Source organism: Chrysemys picta, chromosome 12 (assembly GCF_011386835.1).
Source record: "Chrysemys picta bellii isolate R12L10 chromosome 12, ASM1138683v2, whole genome shotgun sequence".
Lineage (NCBI taxonomy): Eukaryota > Metazoa > Chordata > Testudines > Emydidae > Chrysemys > Chrysemys picta.
This window is the reverse complement of record NC_088802.1, coordinates 47,363,847-47,387,486: the sequence shown is the minus strand read 5'-3', so window position 1 is coordinate 47,387,486 and position 23,640 is coordinate 47,363,847. Positions and strand designations below refer to the sequence as shown.

Below are 23,640 nucleotides of genomic sequence, written 5' to 3'. Positions count from 1 at the left end.
TCAAACCTCTCGACTCTCACTTTTGAACATAAGACTTAGTCTGAATACAGCATATAAACTTTTCATGTATTCTCCCTCTTTAAATCTGAATCCCTCTTACCACTACAGTACCTTTTTTTTATTTATTTTTTTAAAGTGGCACATTTTCCTGATAACCCAATATTTGAGATAACCAGTATCATCATCACTGCAACATTCATGATTTTAGGGAACAAAAAGCAGCAGCATTCCCACAGGAGAAGCAGAGCAATCTTGTGCGTGATGTTCCCAACCCCAACTGACTTAAGGAACAAGCATCTCAAGGTCGCCTTTAACACGGCATATCGGGTCAGGAAATCAATTCTTCTATCTGTCTCAGTGCTACAGTATAGTTTTTTTTAACTTTTACATACAGGAATAGTTGTCTGAGCTGATCTTTCACAGTAGATGTCAAAACCACATGTTCGTTTTTGATGAGTACGTAATCTGTAAAAGTAACCTTTTCTCTCTTTGGCCCAGTTTCTTCCTACACTGAACCAAAATAAATAGCAGAACTTTCTCAACACATAATGAAACTTGCGACATGGCAACCAACTCTCCATTCAAGATTGGATAATTATGAGCACTTCCCAGGGGCAAAAAAAAGCCATATGTGCCATAATAAAATTGCTGTAGAGCATAGCCTGTCTTGAATGACCACTTAAGGGACCAACAAACTAGTTGTTTAAGAAATGCAGTCTGTAAATGTGGAGCATACCTGTACTTGGTACAATTATAGATGCTTGTGGATACAAGACAGAAGGTTGCCCAATAAGGAAGCGTCCACATTTCACTGCACTTTGGGAGTTGGAGGAGATTCTTGTCATGAAGGGAAGTGGCTGACCTGCGTACGATATAAAAACCATTAAATCTAGATACTAGATTAAAAAAAACTAGACTCTTATAAACAAAATTATACTAGTTGCTGTAACTTGCCTAGTGCTCCGAAGGCACTAGTCTTGTGTTGTAGAAAAATTATTTCACCATTTTCTTTAAATTAACTTTACACTAACATTTGGTTTGTGTGTTTCTTGGAGTATTTTTTTTTATTATGTTTGATAACTGTAAGGAAATACACCAGACCCTTGCTAGAACGTGGGATTTGAGACCATGTTATAGCGGGGACTGCGTTAAAATGAATTGTAATTAAATAAATTAATTAAATTTGGGATCCATGGGCGCGACCGCGTTATATGCAAATTCATGCTATATAGACGCGTGTTCTAGCGAGGGTCCGGTGTACTTGTAAATGTTGGTCTTCTTGGAAATCTAGAATGGGAGTCAGTGTGACCTAGTAATTCTTGTGGTGACACTGAGGTATCCACTTTTTTCACAAAGGAGGTATGGGGGTGTCACACCTAAAGCTGATAGGTGATGCAGTGCTTTGAAATCCTCCCATTAAAGGCACAGTAGAAGTGCAAATTTTTCGAACCTTTCCAAGATCCAAAGCAGAACTCTGATGTTTATTATCCCCAAACTCATTTGTTTTCCTTGATGTTTAAACAAAGCATTTGTAGACAAAGTAGGATCTCTGTCACTATATGGATGAGCCCCTCCCTAAAAACACAATCCTGTGAGACAATCATCTATGGTAGAAAAAGGGTAGGGCTCAGTTCCCATTTAGTAGCTCAGTAATGCTGCTCTTCCAATAAGATTCTTGCTAAAGAGCGCTGAAATTCTCTACTGTGCTGTCAATGTGTCCACCAAGTGGAAACATTCAAACAAGCTTCTAGAATCTTGTCTAAAGAAACAGACTCCATGTGTGTGAAGATCTCCAAACTCTGAGGCCAGTTCTACAACAGGGCTTTTAGCCAGTGTAATTATGTTGGTTAGGGGAGTGATTCTTTACAACACATTTATACTGGCAGAAAGCATTAGTATAGATGCAGCTTATACCAGCAAAACAGTTCTTTGCTATAGTTGATTTCATTTGGGAAACTAGTATAAGCTATACGGACAAAAGAACTCTTTTCCTGCTATAAGCTGTCTACCCACTGGTATAAGCAATACCAGTCTAGTCTCCACTAGTGTATGGTATACCAGCCAACTCTCTTGGAGATGGGGGCCTTAGTGAAAGTCTGTATCTAACCCAGTCCCATTAAAGTCATTTAAGTTCATCCAGTCCTTAGGGTATGTCTACACTACGGGATTAATCCGAATTTAGATAATTCGGATTTGAGAAACAGCCGCATCAGCAGGTAAATAAACTGGCCCGGCCCGCCAGAGTGCTTACCCTGGCGAGCCACGAGCCAAACGTTGCCGACCCCTGGTATAGCTTATGCTGGCAAGTTTTTTTTCTAACATTCTCTTACATTTTCTCAATTGATTCTATTCACAAGCCTCTTGTGATTGACTCTTGGTTCAAGCAGAATTAAAATGCATTATTTATTTTAGATGTATACTCACATCCACTTCAAAAGGACCACGTATTCTTGCTCTATGCAATCCTTCAATTTCTAAATAAACAATAGGATATTTGCCATAACTTGTTGAAATGTGATCTAGATGTATGTTTGACTTTGGAAACCATTGTGATCTGAATGCAGTCCTAAGCAGGCAGAAGATGGAGTATAGTCTTAAAGGAAAAGTCTTTAGAAATTGGTTCATTGGTCTTATTAGGATACCTATATAGAGCTCTAGCTCTATAAAAATACTACTCACTTTTGGTATTCAAAACTATGTGTACATTTATAATATAAAATTTTTTACTTTTAAAATAATGCATTTCATTCTAGATCTAGCAAAATATTACTTGCTTGGTACTGAAACATGTAATGCAGCATGGAAGGGCAAGTTGAACATTTCAGTTATCTGGACTGTCTAAAAATATGGCAATTTATACCATTTATTAAACACCTGCTGGGAATGATTTATTTTAGTGTCCTGATGCTACATTTTGCTTAGAAGTTAAACTGGAAAAAATATGGGGAAACATTTTTCATCAGAACTAGATGAACAGTAGTTCATGATCAGCGAGAACTTTGATATCCCCTTTGGCTCTCACTTTTCTGAAGCTACTACTGAAGTAACATGCTCTATGGGCAGGACCGGCTCCAGGGTTTTGGCCGCCCCAAGCAGCCAAACAAACAAACAAAAAACCGCGATTGCGATCTGCAGCAGCAAGTTGGTGGGAGGTCCTTCACTCCGAGTGGGAGTGAGGGACCGTCTGCCGAATTGCTGCCAAACAGCTGGACGTGCCGCCCCTCTCCAGAGTGGCCGCCCTAAGCACCTGCTTGGTAAGCTGGTGCCTGGAGCCGGCCCTGTCTATGGGAAAAGTTGAGAGAGTTCAGCCATGCTCCCTCTCCTCTGAATCTAATCTTAATTTGGAATAAACCCCATTTTCCTCCAGGATCTTCTGAATACTATGGGTCCATATGGCCTGGGGAAGAGACTGTAGTGAAACAGTCATTCAAAAAAGCAAAACATGTCTTAGACTTGGATGACAGACCCAAAGTCTTGACCTTCGCTAAAAACACTAGGTTAAAAGACTAGGCACACTCAAGAGGCAATTGTTGAGGCCCCTTAGAGGAACAGAAACACCAGTATCTCAGCTGCCATGATCCAAAGGATTAGTCTCCTGTATCTACATAGAACTAGAGAAAACTGTTACAACTTTAGATAAAAGAAATCTTGGTCCTAGGATGACTCCTATTTTAACATGTATTCCCTTGAGTCCTGGCCATTCCTCAGAGCTGCCACCTCGTGTATGTTTAAAGAAAACAGAACAAGCCATGGAAAAAACTAAGTGTCTTCCATGTCTAGGGGATTGGTCTTCTATACACTGGGACACAGAAAAAATTATTTAATGAATTTCTTCATTAGGTCAGCTTTCAATTGTATATTATACCTTCGAGATTGTTTAAAATATCTGTAAGAAAAACATCGCTTTGCTTATATTTTTAACATGTTAACAGATTTAAGTTAGATGCTACTGTGTGTGGTGGTGTGTTAACTTTTCTAAAAGTATTCCGTGATTATCTGAACAGGTTCATGAACCACCCAGCTCCAGCAAACAGCCGCTACAAACCCACTTGCTATGAACATGCTGCTAACTGTTATACACACGCAGTAAGTAAATTCATTATTTTACCAGTTCTTTCAGTGAAACCCTTTATGGTATTGGAATCCTAAATTTCTTTCAGCTTTGAATTCTTAAATATATTTGTTTGCAACTTCTAAAAATCAATCTGATGGTATACTATTACTAGAAAGTAGCAGTAAATACAAGCAGTGATCATAAGCACATATTCCGGGAGCGCAGAAGGATCCAAGGAGTCATATTTTGGAAAAGTCCTGCAGGTTAAAGGTTTTGACCCATCTATTTTCATTCTACCCAATCAAAGGGTGACTAAAGCATCATGAAAATGGATCTCTATAGCTAATGATTACTATAATCCTTTTAGACGGATTATTTTTCAGTACAGGAAGAACAAGGAAGATTTAACAGTTTAAAAACTTTTGAGCCTTTAAATACAAGGCTGCGGCATAGGCTACATTTAGGATAAAAATAGAACTGAACAGCTTTGCTATGATAAATCTTCTCTTTCTAAATTGCTTAGAGAGAAGTCTAGACATTTTTTAAAGACACTAACAATTAAGGTGAGTGTAAACTCTAAGTATCTAAATATAAATATCCACATGTTCCCCTGGACAAAACATTTTTGAGTGACTAGTTTATTCGCCCAAAAATGCAGTCTCAGGTCAACTAAAACTATTTGTGAATTTGACCCTGATTTGGCAAATAGTTTTGGCAAAAAAAAAAAAAAAAAATGTTCAGGCTAGATTTACCAGGGAACTTGATTGCTGTTCAACCTGGTGGTGGAATGCCTTTTGATCCTCTAGCCCAGTGGTTAGCACACTCATCCGGGATGTGGGAGGCCCAGGTTCAGATCCATTCACTCTTTGATTTGGAGCAGGGACTTGAATTTGGATCTGCCACTCCTACAGTTAAGTGCACTAACTGTGAGATGCAGGAAGGGCAGCTAGCAGATGAATGTAGCAACACTCAAGACTGCGCTTTTTGTAACTGCAGGAACAGGAAAGAAACAGTGCGTATGAGTGAAGTTGGGAGACGTTTACAGTTAAGTTGCTGTAAACTCCATTTGATATGGGAGTGGAGGGGTCAATCTGAAATTATCCAAAATACAGGGTTTTTATACCTGTGTAGAGAGCATATGCTATACTATAATAAACTAAAACGAGCAAAATGTAAACAACTTGTCTTTGCAACAATTTTAAAAGTCCCTTCCCACTTGCTTTCATATAAGGAGCTCTCCTCTTTCTGTATTTCAAAATATGAGTCATGGTCTATATGCCCCAATGCTGCATCATGCAGCAGGGAGCAAAGGACTGCAAGTATTCCCAGAAGGGAGCAGTGGAGAGCTTGTCAGCTCCTTGGAGGAGGCTCCTCAAAGGTACAGAGCTGATGGAGAGAGGGCCCTGTTTCTCTCCAGCCAATGTTAGAGAGTACAGAGGGAAACCATGTGGCATGGCCAATGATCATCCTATACTGCCAGTGGAGAAGTCCTCTCTGAAAGCCATGTACCGGGACAGGCAATCGAACTGAATGCCTCAAGATCTTCAGTGTTGAGTCTGGGACTGCTGCATGCCTCCCTGTGAATACTCGGGTTCCACATGGTGCTACCTGCTTTACATAGTCTTTCCACTTGTCTCCATACACAGAGCAAGAATTGGGGTTTTGCACCCTTTTGCCTTTCCTGTGGAAAACTTATGCAAGAGAATAACTTTACATTGTGTTGCTGTGGCCTGTGCAACAAAAAGAGTAGTAACGTAACTCACAACTTGCCTTAACTTTATGCATAAGCCAAAGAGATCTAACTGGTGTAGCTACTGGTCAAAGACCAAAATGGTGCTACGTAAACAGTGTGAAATGTGGAACAAGTTGAGGCAAAGTCGTGTCTATACCACCCTAGTAAACTGAGAAAATTGATGGGAAGTTTATACTGGTCTGCTATAGTTTGACAGCAAACAGCACGTTGGTGTTGCAATATATGAGTGTTCAGTGGTTGCCTTACATATAAGTTCTGTGGGTTTCATTTTGTGCTGCAAGAAGCTTATTAGAATTGTGTGGAGGATGCAATTATGTTTCACGAAGGATTTCTATTGGTGGTTTTTTTTGTTCTTGTTTTTTTTTAATTTGGCTTCATTCCAAATTTAAACAAAAACTGAAAAATTTCGAAGCTGTAAGACCGAAACTTCTACAAAAATTGTTTCAGGTCAGTTGAAACGTTTTTTGTTTCAACAAAATTGAAACATTTCATTTTGATTGTGACCGTCTTATTTCGCATTCTTATGAGAGATGGTACAAATTTTTAAAACTTCCAAATGGAAAGTTGGTTTCAAAACAAAAAAATCAAAATGTTTTATTCTGAAAATGTCCAGACAGAATGCTCTGACATTGTTAAACATTTTTCTTCTGGTTTTCTTCCAAAAGGAAATTCCAGGGACATGACAGGATTTTGCAGAGTGCCAAGATTTCAACAGCTCTGCATGTTCCAATGGCATATGATTCCATCAAAACTTCTCCAACCAGCTTTAGGGCTTACAGTTTCTGCATCATTCATTCTGCTGTGGGCCCTAATTAAAGTTGCTGTTATGTGTAGCAATAGGGAAGTGCTATTGACTTTCCCCAGTGTATTTGCCACCTTTCAGTTCCTTCAGCAGATATTCCTACCAGCGGCGACTGCGACTTTCTCATAACTGAATGATTAGGATTTTTCCAAGGGTCTAACAGAGTTAGGTGCTTAAATCCCAGCCAGTTTCAATGGACATTCAGCTCCTCATTCAACAGGCTCATTTGATGATCCCAGCCCATAAAAATAATCTGTTAATGCATCTTAACTCCTTCCTGTCCTTTCCTTAATAGAAAGTAAAGCAAATGACTCTATCAGACGAGGTTCTCCAATTTTATTCTAAAATATCTTAATAAAATTGAAAGAACTAGGCAGCAATTCTGCTACATCTCCTCTAAAACACTGTCACTTCCCTGGCCTCCCACCCCCCTTGCCTCTCCAAAGCTCACTGCTCACTTCCTCTAATTTAGCAAGTACGCTTTGGCGAAGGTGCTCAAAGTAATTGCTAACCTTGAACTACGAAACGGAATACTTTCTAAATTGATTTACTTTATTTTAATGCTGGCTTTTGTTTCCTTTGGGCTATTTATAAAGTAGTGGATTTGGCACACAGTATTAGCACCCTGGTACAGTCTCTCCTGTTAATATAGCTTTGCTTACACAATGAACAAAGTGTAAATTTCAGCAAATTTGAATACCAAGAACAGGACGTTGTCTGGCAGTTTAGCACTGTTACATTATATTGTGATGACTCAGCGTTTTTATGATTCTGTCAAAATAGATCCATTCCCCGGTTTGTTAGTAAATATCAATCCTAAAGGTACTGTCAGGACTTTCCCCTTTTGAGAACGGATACTGTATTTGTTGTATAATTTTTGAAGTTTTAAATTTCTAAAAGATCTGCTCCAGGAATTATTTTGGGGAAGTTGTATAGCCTGTATTCTAGATGGTCCCTTCTGACCTGGAAATCTTTGTATCTATGAAAAGTTTGAGTGGAAAACTTGTATTGCTTATCACTGCTCTAAGACGAAAGCTATATCTTGCTTTTTAAAAGGTGGATGAGAAATCCTTTTTTATATACATCTTATTTTTATTAGAACCTACATTGTGTCAAGTGTAATTAGTGTAGTAGAGAATTCTGTTTGCCAGTAGGTAAGCAGACAGCAGAATTCCACTTCTGGTCTGACATAAAATGGCTAGATTGAAAGCAAACACCCTGGAAGTAATAAAACACCTTTTGTTTAATTAACTGTTCATGATGTACTTGATGGGATATAGGCAAGGCATGCTATTTTCCAAATGGACCACTTAGAAGAAAAGAGAAATGTAGAGTGTGTAATTCTTCCATAGCAGGAATGGATTTTTTTTATTTGGAGCTCAGAATAACAGCCAGGAAAATGGCAGAAATAAAATTACATTTGATAGCTTGCAGCTCTGTATTGATTTGTATCTGTATTCATCCTTTAAAGGCATGAAGGAAGAGATGGTAAAACAAACTGATTTGCTTCACCCTGCTAGAACTTGAACTACAGTGGTCTTTATAAAAGTTAGACCCCACCTTGTCAAAAATATCTGGTATCTTAAATGCACTGTTTCTTAATTGTATAAAAGTTTACTTTTTAATGGTGACCACCAGTGCTTAAGGTGTCTTATGAGTAATATACCTCTAGGCTCAAGTATTCTTTGGGTTTATGTGTATTCCATTAAATCTGAGGATGGAGAAGACTAAATTGTATTGAGTGTGAACTTCAAATTAAAAGGTAAACATGTCTTGTACATTGGTTCATTTGCTGTGGTACTAACAGTGTAGTACTCAACATATTTTTACAGTTATGCAGTTAGTTTATATATTCTAATCTTTGTAAAAGGGCCTTGAGGTCTGTGAATGGAAGGCAAAGGCATCATAGAAATGCAATTGTTGCATTCTCTGTGTGTGTTTAAGGGTCAGTACATGCATTTATCTCTTTTTATTTATTTTATTTTATTTAGTTAGTTAGTTTTAAACAAAAAAAAACAGGCACCGGTTCTGTGCTTTTAAATTGGTTTATGAACTCTGGTCTTCAAGTTACAAACTGTTTGTTTTTCAATCCACAGTGCAGACTTTTCTTGAATGATTTCTATTGTAGCCATGCTCAGGATTTCCATTTATGCTACAGGGAGTTTTGCATGTGGATAAAGTACAGTATATCTATAATCAAGGAAGAACTTTGCATCCTGTAATTCTGTCTTGCATTACAGACTTTTTAAAAGGTGAATCATTGTCAAATTCCAGGATGCAGTGTTTATCATAAAAGACCTGTGTTTTCCCACTTCAGGCTGTACCAATAATTTCATTGGTTAAATTAATATTTCAGTTTTTCAATAAAGCCTGAAAAATCTATAGTCAGGACCAGTAGAATACTACTTTTGGTTACAGAAAACTATATTCAAAATATTTACAGATGTATATTTTCTGTAGTTTGAAGGGGGCAGCTTGAAATGTTTCTTATGACCTAAACCAGGGATCGGCAACCTTTCAGAAGTGGTGTGCCGAGTCTTCATTTATTCACTCTAATTTAAGGTTTTGCGTGCCAGTAATACATTTTAATGTTTTTAGAAGGTCTCTTTCTATAAGTCTATAATCTATAACTAAACTATTGTTGTATGTAAAGTAAATAAACTTTTTAAAATGTTTAAGAAGCTTCATTTAAAATTAAATTAAAATGTGGAGCCCCCCGGACTGGTGGCCAGGACCCGGGCAGTTTGAGTGCCACTGAAAATCACCTCACGTGCCGCCTTTGGCACACGTGCCATAGGTTGCCTATCCCTTGACCTAAACAGACCTCATCTGAGCACCTTTTTATCATGGTTACCGATTTGCCAGACATGCATACAAAAAATAGAAGGTGATAAAGATCTTTGAACTGCCACATATTAAAATCTAAACCGAAGTAGCACATTTTAAATTTTCTTCACTATAATTATATAAAATACGCACAACCACTTTTTTTTTAGGATTTCATGTAGCATATTTTTACCACTAAGACTTAAAGATAACTCAGGTATGCAGAATGCTCCTTCAAGCCTAAAAGTGATATAGGTTATATTTTGTGTTGTGAATTGAGGATTATTTTTCTAAATGTTACTCTGCAGTGGCCTTAACCGATCCTTGTTCTGTTATCAAGAGTACAGAAAAACGCCTTTTAAATGCTCAGTACGTACATGAGAATTTCCTCCTGCTCTTATTAGGCCTCTCTAAACACAGATTTTTGTATCCCTATAACCATTTTGCTTTGGGGGTGGGATTTTAGTGAAATAGTTATGCTGGGTACAACCTCCAATGTGGACCCAATTATACCAAAATAAAGGTGCCTTATACTAGTATAGATTATTCCCATTTTTCCTTCAGGAATAAGTTATACGGGTATAAAGGCATTTATACCTGTGTAAATCTTCATCACACGAGGGGGGTGTTGTACTACTTTAACTATGCCAATACAGTCAGTACTTGAATCCTCTGTTCAGCAAAGCACTTGTCTAAATTCTGTTGACTTCAGTGAGGCTAAAACACTTGCTTTAGTGCTTTTCTGAATTGAGGCTTTAGTTTTCTTTAAAGATTTCTCTTGCTCAGTTGATATACTAAAAAGAGAACTTTTGCTCATGGATGCATGCATAGGGTGGGGACTCTCTTAGCCTCCGGTGGGCACTGTGAAGGAAGAAGTTGGCCTTCAGTTTGCATTACTTCCAGCTAGGTAAAAATACCATATCCGGTTTTAACCTGAAATTAGTTTGGCAAAGCAGTTGTGAAGACCGAAGATCTCCTTCAAAATCTTTTGTATTTTAAGTAGCTTTCTAAGTGAAGAGCTGTGCTGAGTGTCTGTTTCCCTGGTGCTTTGTGACTGAAGAGGCTAATGATTAATCCCGAACACTAATGTGAGGAAGAGGTAGAATTGATATATAAACCTACTCGTAGTAACTCGTGAAATATTTAGACATCAGTGATATTAGGTTTTGTGCCCTTTTTAGGGACCTGCCATCAGTCTGTGCAACAAAAACAGCTAATCAGGTCTTATTTTACTCAGTGAAAAGAGGTTGTGGGAAGATGGACAGGCACACACTTAGCATATTGTCTGTTGCTGCTGCTTGTGTATTGTGACCAGTGAAATCCATAGTTCAGGAATGGGTGGATGATTCTACACAGTGGCTGGGGATGGAGAATAACATCCGTGTTCTTATTGTTTCCTTAGTTCCTCATTTTTCCAGCCATTGTGGGTAGTGCCCTCCTCCACCGTCTCTCTGATGATCGATGGGAAAAGATAACCGCATGGATGTATGGCATGGGTCTCTGTGCACTCTTCATTGTTTCAACGGTGTTTCACATTGTTTCCTGGAAAAAGAGTCACTTAAGGTATCCACAGAGAACTCACCATTTGTAATGTTTTTCATGCTGCTTCTGAAGTGGTCAGATTCAATTATCCTGAGTAAGCAGATCAAGGAACACTTTTTTTCCCGCTTTTGCAGAGCATATTGAGGGGTACCTTGTGTGCTGTGTAATAGATTCTCCAGGAAACCTTCATTCTGTCACTGCAGACCTTTGGCTTGCAAGGTTGGGTCACTAAAGTAACACTATACTCTGTTTGTCTGGAAGAATTACTCCAGAGACAACTAGATACATTATTTAAAGAACATATAATACTGCACAAAGTGTAGCTTTGTGTCACATTTCTATGTGCCTGCACAGCATATTCAAATATGAGTTGACTTCTATGAAGACAAAACTCAATAGGACACTGAACCAAAAATAAATTGGTCTTCTGCTAATCTTACACCTACCATTATTTCTGATCACTTTCTATAGGCAGAACGTAATGAATCACTAGCATGTTCCTGATTACTTCTTTATTAAAATAATAGCATATACTTCCTTCCATCACAAGGCTCTGAATCGCTTTCACTATATGTGTACAGGACAGAGCAACACAACAAAACCACACAATTTATGCTGGCATTAACTGTTGCAGTTAATGGATGTCACGAGCAACTCAATATTATTCTGTAGAATAATATTGCTAGATTAAAAGTGAGGTGGGTTTGATCTCAATATAGAAATGTGATTGCTGGCTGGATGTTTTGCATTCTACCATACATTGAGCTAGACACAGAACCGAAGTGTCTCACAATCTAATACACAGTTGACCAGACGAAGGTTCTGTTTCAAAGTTCGTCTCTAATAGCAGAACTCCGGCTAGATTCTTGCTCCTGCCACGATTCCCCTGGAGTCACAAAGCTGTCTTAAACAGCCTCTTTAAGGATTCCCCCTGCATAGTGCCTGTCGTTGGGTAGTGTAGAGCTTGTGTAGCAGCTCCATGCTACCTTGCCCTAGCATGGGGTCATGGCTGGGGAAAAGACATGACAGGAGCACTGCTGTGCTCTGGGTTGCCTGAGTCAATTGGCCCAACTTAGATCATCCTGGAGGCTGCTGCAGGCTGAAGGCATAGCCAGCCCTGAAATGAGGGAGCACAGAGCCAGACCTGAGCACTTGGTCCCTACTCTAGTGTCTCAAAGACCAAGAAGCTTTACTATTGTACATGAAAGCATTTAAAAGTGAGACACTTTCACATTGAACACAAAAAGATCTAATGCTTTTTCTTGACAGAGAGGAATTGACGTTTTTCCAAAACTTGTATTTTAGCAGCTTGTTTTTTCTTTGTTAGGACAATGGAGCATTGTTTTCACATGTGTGACAGAATGGTGATCTATGTCTTTATTGCAGCATCATATGCACCATGGTAAGAAATCAAATGTATATTTTCAAGGGATTAAAACGTCCTACGCTGTATTATCAATATGATTTCCAAATAACTTTTGTAAAGGTGTTGGGAAGTAGTTGATTGACAACATTATTGAACTGGGAAATGGAATATGGCCTAATCCCTTGGGATTTAACACTGCTGCCTCCTCCTTCTTTTGTATGACAAGAAGAACAAACTGTTTTTAGAGTAGCAGCCGTGTTAGTCTGTATCCGCAAAAAGAACAGGAGTACTTGTGGCACCTTAGAGACTAACCCATTTATTTGAGCATAAGCTTTCGTGGGCTACATCCCACTTCTTCGGATGTTACTTTCTTTGTATTGTTGAATGAATTCTGAGCTACATGACTAGAAATTATGGGCCTTAACCTGCATTCCCGCTTATCCAAAATTCAAACTGACTTCAGTGGGACATCAGGTTATGTAAGGAATGTAACAGGGCCCCTCATTTTTACCTTGAGTTTTAAAATTTGGACTGAAGAAGAAAGGGAGCTAGCTGACAGTGATACTCCTTTCGAATGAGCAATTGCTAAATTATCCAAGTACTGCAGTTGTCTTTTTCTCTAGTCTACTGTCATAAGCAAAATACTATACTTCAACTTGTTATTGAAAATACTCTGAACATTATCCCTAAGAAGAGATGGTAGAAAGGGATTTGGAAATAGAAAAAAGCGCTCTCTCTTCCTCACATCTGTCCCAGCACACCTAGACACTACTTAGTTTAGGTTCTCAAATAAATTTTCTTACCTCTCCAAGAAGTCGCAAGATTATTTCCTCTTCCTGTTTTCTAAACAAAGTGTAGCCCATATTGTTTTAAAAGAATAAAAATCTTTTTGTATGTCAATAAGTTCCATTCAGTCATCACTTCTGTTGTCTATTGTAATCTTCACGTTTTCAGGTTAAATCTTCGTGAGCTTGGACCTCTGGCATCTCATATGCGTTGGTTTATCTGGCTAATGGCAGCTGGAGGAACCATTTATGTATTTCTCTACCATGAAAAGTAAGAATTCTAATTTGCATTAAACTGTAAACTGCATTTGAACTTGCTGCTTTATAAATACTCCTATAATAAAATGTCAGCTTGTCTTGCATATTGACTTAAGAACTTCAAAATAGCAGAAATACATAAATAGAAGGATGCAAGCTTGTATCTTGTGAACAGATATTTGCACCCACTTTCACATACAAATTTACAGTAACTTGTATATCTCGCATTTAGAACAAATTTATAAATGCTCTTCTATGTCTTCTGTGGAAAACTAAGACACAGCTGGTGGAAAGTAGGCAAGGAGAGGAGGACTATCTTTATTGACTTCATTCAGTAGTTGATCTTTACTGTCCTATTAAATCTGTTGATGGGAGTTGAGGGAAATGTCTAGACAATCAAGATGTCTTCATTGCTTCCATATTCTACTATGCTAGTTAATTGATACAACATCCCTTATAGGATTACAATGCAATATAATTTAAGTTGCACGTGGAGAAGTTACTAACCCAGGAAATGTCTACAATGCCCTTGTTGAGCTATTTGGAGAGCTGAGTCTATTTAGTTTACACTGTTTCCTTGAGCCTGTGTGACTGCCTCTCATCGCATACCCCATTCCCGAGGAGCAAGCGACTAATCTTCATAAGTCTTTCCCCACCTAGTAAGAAAGAAGGGTTGAAACCATATGCATTGACCCACTTGGTGGGAGACTCAAAGTGGTAGTTACAGGCACATCTCAAAAGTATGGAGAAAAATTGATAAATTTAGCTATATATCGAAAGTGTGTAGGCAGTGTTTATAGTATACTGTCATCCTCTTTCCCTTAATTAGAGAAATATCAGCCCTCTGTTATGTAAATAAAACCTCAATGTGATCTATCTGTAGATCTGTCTGTATACAAAGAATTTAGGTGGCTGATGGGCATCTGTTAGTTTAAAAAGTCATACATTAGCTGTTTTGTCTTTTAAGGAAATATTAAATGTGCATTAAAAATTCATCTTGTACCTTTCCTTAAATTATTCCTTTAGGTATAAGATTGTCGAACTCCTTTTCTATTTAGCAATGGGATTTTCTCCTGCTCTGGTAGTGATATCCATGGTAAGGAATATGCTCTTAATGTAATAAATGAATATGCTGTTAATATCATAAATACCTTTCCTTTTAAAAGTAGTTTAAAAGGGAGCTCCAGTGAAGTTCCATTTTTGTCTGTATAGCTGTTAATTTCAGTTCAACACACTGTTATAAATGCTAGTTGTAGAAGCACTGAAAGTATTTAGCCATCTGTTTGGGTTGATTGGTTCTTAAGCTATAAGCCAATGAAATTCCATCCATTATGTAGATTGTTTCTTTAATAATAATAATAATAATAATAATTAATAAAAAAAAGCTTAAAAGAATCATGTAGGGATAGTACTTCTTTCACTAGAGCCAGAAAGAATCAAGTAGTGCATTTCAGTCCCATACATCCAAACATCATGTATTTCAAAGCAATGTGTTTTGAATTGCAATATTTATGACTCCGTTTAATGATTGCTTCCTTGTCCCTTGGAAATTCAGAAGGAAGCTTTTAATTTAGAAGTGTGGCATAAGACTCCCTATAATCCTGTTTGGCTTATTCACTAGCTGTCTTGTAAGTTTTGGGGTGGTTTCTCCCTCTCCCTTCCCCCCCCCCCCCCCCCGTCCCATTCTGGCCCAAAATCTAGAAATAAGTTACTCCTTCCCTCTTTTTTTGCCCTTTACATCCATTCTTATGTGTTTGTGGTCTCCCATGTGTGTACTCCACTCTCAGCTGGGTAGAATGTCAGACCTGCTCAACTCTGATCATGTCACCTGATATTGCTTTGATAATAGTAACCTGTGAAACACGTCACCATACACAAAATCAAGAATAGCCATTACATTGTAAATATTTAAGTACATTATAGCGTGTTGCTCAAACTGCTAGAACGGTGAAGTGATGACCGAATTATAACAGCAGAAACAGTGACATTCTAACTTTACACATGTGGCGCAACATCTTATAATGATCACAACACCAGGCCAGTGTTCAAACAAGCTGAGTCTGAAACTCCAACCTGAACTGTAAGCATTTTAGGATTGGCTGTCCTGTTTGTTCTGTTCATATTAGCTGTCACGTGAAAAGGTTTAGAAACTCACCCACAATTAGGATCCATATACTATGTACTCCAAAGTGATGTCTCAGAATAATGTTGTTTGGCCTTTTAAATGTCATTAAATAAGTCATCCGTCCCATCCCCTATCCCCGCCCCAATAACGAGGCCTGGAGACTTAGGGTACGTCTATACCCAGCCGCTAGTTCGGCGGCTGGCAATCGAACTTCTGGGTTCGACTTATCGCGTCTTGTCTGGACGCGATAAGTCGAACCCGGAAGTGCTCGCCGTCGACTGCGGTACTCCAGCTCGACGAGAGGAGTACCGCGGAGTCGACGGGGGAGCCTGCCTGCCGCGTGTGGACCGAGGTAAGATCGAACTAAGGTACTTCGACTTCAGCTACGTTATTCACGTAGCTGAAGTTGCGTACCTTAGTTCGATTTGGGGGGTTAGTGTAGGCCAAGCCTTACTTTCTCTGTTCCAGTTTTCATTTTTGAAGACTTAACTTTTTTTTTGTCTCTCCTTGTTAATTAACAGAACAACACCGATGGACTTCAAGAAGTTGCCTGGGGAGGCTTAATTTATTGCATGGGAGTGGTGTTCTTCAAGAGTGATGGAATCATTCCATTTGCCCATGCCATCTGGCACATGTTTGTAGCCATTGCAGCTGCAGTTCATTACTATGCCATTTGGAAGTACCTTTACAGAAGCCCTGCAGACATTATCCGTCACTTATGATTTAAAAAAAAAAAAAAATCTGCACTAGGCCTCCATAACAGTATTATTTGATGTAAGGAATTCTGGGGAATTGAAAAATTGCACAGGAAAAACTGCACTGACCTAGATAGTTCTCTGAATACATTTACTGTGAACAGATGTTAAATAATGTGTCCTGGAATTGCCCTTCATACAGCAAGTACTGTAAATAATCAAGGCACTAAAGTACAGTACGGCTAGTCCATTCCACACTAGTAGAACTGGGTTCCTGATGTTTACTAACCAGAATTTTTGTATTCTAGATTAATTTTACAGTTTTTACTATATGAATTTTTCTAAATTAGTGATTCAAATTGTGACAGTCAGTGCAATAGCAAAGATGTAACTTCTTTTGTTTTAAAATTGGTTTCTACTGTTTTTTCACTAGCCATTTAATAAACATAAATCATGGAGGGATAGATCTAGTTTTACCACATGTCATCTTGGCATAATGACTTTTATAGAAATTTTAAATTGTTTTTTGTAAATTTTAAAAGTACATTTATTGAAATGAAAACACAGCTGTCATCTATGCAGTTATTCATATTGCAAACTCTTGCAAGAAACTTACATTCCACATACTGTACTGACAAGCGAACATTATACCTCTTCCAAAAGTTTTATTACAAGTGTGGTTGTAACGCATAATTTTTAAAAACTTGTAATTTCAAAACGTGGTTCTGCCAAGCTTGAACGTGAAAACATGCTGCTCACTATAGTACATTTAGTTACTCAGGGCTTGTCTACATGGTGGAGTAATGCAGATTACAGGGTGTGATTCGTAAAGTGCACTAACATGCTACATGTTAATTGGTCCATATGGACCCAGATGCTGCACATGAAAGGCTCCCTAATGCACTTTAATGTAGTGCTATTTGAAACAGTATTAAGTTAAAGTGCACTAGAGAGCCTTTAGTGCACACCAGCAGGGTCTGTATCAACTAATGTGCAGCATACCCCCGTAGTCCACATTACCACACCATGTAGACAAGCCCTTAGTATGGCTTATCAGTGAAAGAAACCGTGTTTCAGACAAGTAGTTAATACCAGTCAAACATTTTAAAGCCCCTCCCCACATGCCATCTATAGAGACAGTTGAATTGATGAGAGCAGACTTTTTTTCAAAACTTGGCAGTATCAATGCAGGTGGCCAGCTATTAAATATTCCAGTATCCAAATTACAATGAGGAAGCATCAGTAATTGTCTAGAAGAGTTAATATATATTGGTGCTGAAACATTAAGGCTGGGATATCCAAAGGATCTCAGTGGAGTTGGGTACCAGCGACCCTGGGCTTTGAGTGGGCGTTGTATGTCTAACTCCCTTAGGCTCCTTCAGAATCCCAGCCAAAACTGGTATATTGCAATTGCTGATAACTTAGAGTATTTTATGGTTACTGGTTCCTCACACACATGGCCTTCTAGTGAAGAAAGCCTGAAGAACTTGATACAATATCTCTCATCAATTTGGGACCTTAAGAAGAGCAAAACTGGGCTTAGCATATTGCTATTTTCTGTACAGGAAAACAAAATGTAGCAAGGCATGATTGTAGAACACGTGCATTAAATATCTAGATGTAGACGCCTCGCTGTAATGCTGTTCGTCCAGTTATTGTATCTGTCCCACTACATTATCAATGTCTTATATTAAGATTGACTTGATCCTTTTTTCTAATTTACTCAGTTTTTCATGTCAGTGTTTTAAAAACTAAAAACAAAACAAACAACATGTTGCCTTTTTCAGATTTTGTTCTGGGTATTGCCTGTCTTCAAACAATAGATTAGTACAATAGAGATGTTTTTCGAGGTACTATTTAATATTTCATCTGAACTTGCCAGTGGGTTGTTTGCATATTATAGAATCTGTACATGTCTATAAAATTTCCAGGAAGGGACACTTTTTTTAAAAAAAAAAATCAAGGCATGGAAATGAGTTGCCATACAGTGTTAGCTGGTGACTGGAAAACGGCACCACTACACTCGTAGTGTACCACTAGTTAAATCTCTAAAAAGCATAAAAATGGAACATCTGGGCAGACAATCCCTTGTATGACAGTCTTAAACATGTGGATGCCTGTGGGTTTTTATTCTTTTTTTTTTTTTTAACATGTCTGTTTTTAATGTTTTTCACTTCTGTGGGTTCATCTATTCAGTTCAAATGCAGGACTGTTAAAACCACTAAAATCTGTGTCAACGTTTGCTTTTTGTCAAAAATGAAATTTTCGCTTGGATTTGTTCCATTATCTTTTTAAGTTAATTTTCACGGCCAGTTGTTTGGAGTGTTTAATGGTGAAAATGGTTTTTAAAAATTTGAACTCGCCAAAAATATTTTGAATTACTGTATTCTAGTCTAAATGAATTTGAATGTACTAGACTATTAAAAAAATAAATATTTTGTGAATTTGGAAACTTCATGGTGGTTTGTTTGTTTTTGTTTTTTTGGTACCCAAATGGAGCGCCAAAGCCACTGCAGATATGCCAGTTTGTGCTGCAATCATACCTCTGGTTGCTGTGTAAACATACCCTAAAACATTAGTCCAAAATGTACAGACCAAGATAGTCCCTGCCCCAAGGAGCTTACAATGTAAGACAAGATGCAACAGATCGATAATCCTGCCACATGGATCCACTTTGGACTGTCCTCTTCATTCAGAATTTTGATTCATTAACCAAATTGCTTTTTTTAGCCAATAATTTGAATGCTGAAAGCAGGTACTTGAATTATAATACACATTTGTTTTAGAAGTTAATTCAGTGACTGAATTAAGTGAAATTGCTGGGGATAGTTGCATAATTTTGGTTTAAAATGAATGTTCTTTCATGCACTGTAGCATACAGGAGTGGTATTTTACCTCTGTAGGGAACATTTTTCTGAGTCGCCTCCAGGATTCTTTATTTAGGTCTAGGTTATTTTAGCCTCCAGAGGAATCCAGTGACTGTGGCCGTCATGTTGACGTCATGTGCTTGACTACGTCTTTTCTCATGGCTTTGCTATTTTTAAAAGAATACAGGATGCTAGTTTATGCTAGATAATTGCTTTTAGTAGTGAGAGGTGTAGTAAGATTAAAGCTAAGAACAGTTAGAATTTCCTGTTACCAGAAGAATGCCCAGGATGAACACCTTCCTACTTGGTATAGGAGCCTTTTTATTAAATCCCTATTTCAGTCTCTCATTTAGGGTTGAGCAGGTCACTTAACCTGCAGCTGTTCCAGCTTTGGATCTATTAAGAGCCTCTGTCCTCATGAAGTAAAATCTTAGGAGTTTGTAACTCATTTATATTTTGTTTAATGTGCTAGTAAATGAACTTTATACACTGCATAAATACAAATCACTGGTAACCCATGCTATACAATTACTTGAAATACATTCAGGCCTATGGTACCACCCTCATTCTCTTCTTTCCCCCCCCGTCCCCCAAACCACTCCACAATGTATTTCTCTTTCCCACGTCTGGAATCAACCACTCCTTTTGGTTAGGAGGGAAGTTAAGTGTCATATAGGCCCCAGAGCTGCAAGGTGCTGAGCATGCACCATTGCAGTTTAGGACACATCTCCTCAGAAGATTGCAACCTTAGTCAGCTAATCCAAACATTAGGTCTTGTGGGCCTACCCTCAGAGGAGGGTCTCCAACTGGAAAGTAGTGGTTTCTATTGAGATACTATTCTCTAGTAGGCAGGCACAAAGTTCATATTCCTGTTAGTGACCTGAATGCTATTTGCTAAGATAATTGGCATAGAACTAGCTTTCTCTCTGAGCGATGTATCTCTGTCATCAGCTTATGTTGAATACAAGAGAGTATTGCATATTTCTTTTGTGAAATAAGGACGCTTATTACTATGACTAAGGATAAACCAGAGGAAACCAAAGTCCTCTTACAAAAGTTTAGGGGCTCCAGTGAAGCCGTAGAAGATTTGCTATCGCCTTTACCCTAGAGCTGTATAAATATAAATAAATATAAATTAATGGAGATATCCCATCTCCTAGAACTGGAAGGGACCTCGAAAGGTCATTGAGTCCAGCCCCCTGCCTTCACTAGCAGGACCAAGTACTGATTTTGCCCCAGATCCCTAAGTGGCCCCCTCAAGGATTGAACTTACAACCCTGGGTTTAGCAGGCCAATGCTCAAACCACTGAGCTATCCCTCCCCCCATGTAAGTATGCACTTATGGGAATATTTTCACATGTGCCTCAATGAATTAGGAGCACAGGTTAATAGGATTTGTGCTCTTAAATCGTGTGGGAGAGATTTGCAAATCTCCCCCTTTAGGTTTTCTTTTATTTATTTATTTATTTATTTATTCATATTTTTGTATATATATAAATTAATAAACAAAGTCCACTAAATTACCAAGGCTTTAGTTCTGGAAAAAGTGTTCTTGCTTTCTTATGCATCCTGTTCAATTTTAAGAACAATGACGCACAGGTTTGGGTAGCAGGGTCTAAAGCTCTTGATCTGCCAGAATGTTATAACAGACGCTGACCTTCTTGCAGCTTCCCTGACGTGAGCGGTGTTACCAATGTCAACTGACAGCCCAGCCTCATATCAGACGGGAAGTTCAAACCCGATCACAGGAAGCTTGGCTGGAGAAAGATTTGTGCTTATTCATCACGCTGTTAAAATAACACTAGACTCAAACCCACAAAAGCAAGAAAATTTAGTATGGAGTTTATTCCAACAATCATGCGCTGCTTCTTGCTTTTAAATAGCGTGATGATCTTAGAACGTACCATGTAATACACAGGCACAGTGAGTAATACTGTGCAAGCTTAAATCACTGAAATTTCTTGCTCTGGGAGTTTAAAAGATCATTTCGCTAAAAATCACAAACTTACAAAACCTAAATTATTTACATGTTACTAGAATGTATATGTATTAAAACAAAGAAATTTTAAAATTAGATAACCTTTTTCACTATGATCCTTTCTGGTGTTTTTTGCATTTCACTCAGCTTGAGAAATGAAAATAACCAAGTCAACATTAATTGGGTCACTTTCCGTTTTGGATTCCCTTGCAGTGACTAAGGGCTAATGTTATCAAACTTTCAGGGAAATGTTACAAATTCAGGGCCAGGGTTTTCACTGAATATTTTTGCAAAAGAAATCAAAACCTTCATATTAAGTAAGTTTAGCTTTTGTAAAAATAAAATTTTAGTGCCCTTAAATGTGTGCCCCTTTCTGAAGTCGGCTGTTTCACTAGTATTGCAAAATAGGCATTTTTGTTGTTGCTTGGCTGAGTTTTAGGGGTGGGGGGCTGTAAATAAAATTACCTCAGAAATAATCACAGCTAATCAGAGCAAAAGTTCACCATCCATCCCTCTCCCCCATCAACAGCTGTGTTAGAAAGTAGTCCTAGTGCTAAATCAAGCTTAATAAAGACAATATGCATCTAAATACATGGTAATAGTCCTTTGGTTAGTATCGTGTCTGTATGTGGAACTCAACACACATAAGATTGTGTCATGCATTGTGGCTGGATTAAGATAAGGATAATCAAATTTCAGGTTTGATGGAGTATGCTCATATTTGCAGAGGTCAATAAGCAATTATAGTATTTCATCTTTCACTTGAACATCAGCTGTTGGCCACCATTGGACTGAATTTTACTCTGATCTGGCATCATTTCTGTTCCTATGCAGACAAAATGTAATTTTAAAAAAATCCCTCATCACTCCATTCTTACATGCTGATATTTACAGCAGCCTGCTTAGAAATTAATTTCAAACTATGGCCTCCTAATGTGTTTTTAAATAAAATCATTATGCTGTGTGCTGTGTAAAAAGATTGGATGTGTTAACCCTATGAAGAGTGGCTGGGAATTTTGGAATATTACTCTGAGGAGCTTGGTATAGTTTATTTAATAAACCTAATTCTGATTTGAGAGATGCCCTTCCAACTTTGACAGAAACCCAGTGGGGCATATGTGTGTGTGTGTGTGTGTGTGTGTGTGTATTTGAGAGTAGGGTTTGGGGTCTCATCTTTTTCTCTGCTGTCCATGAGTCTAGCTGAAGAAAACTTGGGTTAAAATATAGGCAGCAGATGTTTACAGAATGTTCAGTAGCTTTATAGCCATCTGCTATTAGACTCTATAATCATCTTCATATCATCTCCACAAATTTTAACATTGCTTCTCTTGAATCTAGAAACACTATCACTGACATGTTGGGCCTTTTCTCAAATGAGTTATATCTCAGTCAAGGCCAAATTTGGTGGCCTGGTTCACACGCACATTTGTGTGTGAAAACTGGTAGAGATTTCCTGTTTGTGGGAGCAATTGGGTAGTGAGCTGCTTCAATGCTACTCTCTGTGACCACATTTAATTTAAAGCTGCAAAATTAGAGGCTAGATTAAGGCCCCTTCTTAAAATATGGCCTTTGCATTGGGAGTTGAAAGTTATAAATGTTTCCATGAAGAGAGAGGGAAGGAAATGGAGGGGAAAGATGTAAAGAAATACATGGTTGATATGGAAGCCAGCTGCAGCCCCAATCCAATCCCAATATCCATTTCAAGATGGATTTGAACTGGGACTCTCAAAGCATTTTAAGATAGTGTCCAACACCATTGAATTTCAGTGAGATTCAGGTGCCCAACTACCTTTAGGTTCCTCTCAAAATCCCACTCTTTGTGACTTAATATTGTCTATAAATAACTTCACAAAATAGCATTTCCACCCTCTTGAATATCTCTCTATTGAAAGTTTTGTCTGGTATTTTTTCAGTGCTCATTGTCCTGCTATCTAAGTTTTTGGTACATCCAACATTTTCCTCTTACCCTCCACGTTCTGCCTTACACAAGGGCTTAAATTTATTTTAGTCCTGATCGCCATAGAGTTCTATGGAGTCTTCTTGAATAGTTGTCAAAATTTCCTTTTATGCATTTCATGTACAAACAGCTCCCTAATTCCGCAAAGGAGGCTAGTCGTAATGAGAGTTGGTGTTGCCTACGGTAATGGGTAGCTTAATGGCCTGAGCCTAGTTCTCAAGGTGGATCATATTTATCATTCATCAGGAACAAACATTAAGTCCTGTCTTGGTCAAAACAGCTATTGAAGGCATTGAGAGTTGAGCCCAAGTAAAGGCTGTGGGGTCAGGTTTCTTAGCACTGTGATCATTGCTTATCTCAGCCAGCATTTGTGTAGTTTGGAAGTCATTCACCGTAGGTTATCTGATGTGCTTTAGATTAAGATGTGTTTTCTAAATGACTTTAGCTTTCCTTTTCCTTTCTCTTGGGCGCTCAAGTTCATTTCCTCAGTCATGCTGAAGCCTTATTGCTTGAACTTTAGTTCACCTGTTAATTTCAAGGGTCCTTTTCTAGCAACAGCCCGCCTCTTTCTGGAACACCCAACTCCCACCTTTTCCTAAGGATGATGAAAACGTTAGTCTTGTAAAGTGAAT

The 23,640-nt window shown here is 38.2% G+C and overlaps 1 protein-coding gene across 2 annotated transcripts in view; it reads left to right on the top strand.

Moving 5' to 3' along the window:
• MMD (monocyte to macrophage differentiation associated) overlaps nucleotides 1-18,661 on the top strand; it is a 68,305-nt gene extending 49,644 nt beyond the window's left edge. For both annotated transcript variants that reach the window (XM_065563523.1, XM_005282804.5), the window contains exons 2-7: nucleotides 4,005-4,086; nucleotides 10,838-10,998; nucleotides 12,305-12,379; nucleotides 13,298-13,399; nucleotides 14,413-14,482; nucleotides 16,033-18,661. In XM_065563523.1, coding sequence (XP_065419595.1) covers nucleotides 4,009-4,086; nucleotides 10,838-10,998; nucleotides 12,305-12,379; nucleotides 13,298-13,399; nucleotides 14,413-14,482; nucleotides 16,033-16,233 — 687 coding nt within the window. In that variant the 5' untranslated portion in view covers nucleotides 4,005-4,008 and the 3' untranslated portion in view covers nucleotides 16,234-18,661. The remainder of the gene's footprint in view (nucleotides 1-4,004; nucleotides 4,087-10,837; nucleotides 10,999-12,304; nucleotides 12,380-13,297; nucleotides 13,400-14,412; nucleotides 14,483-16,032) is intronic.
• Nucleotides 18,662-23,640: the final 4,979 nt, after the last annotated feature.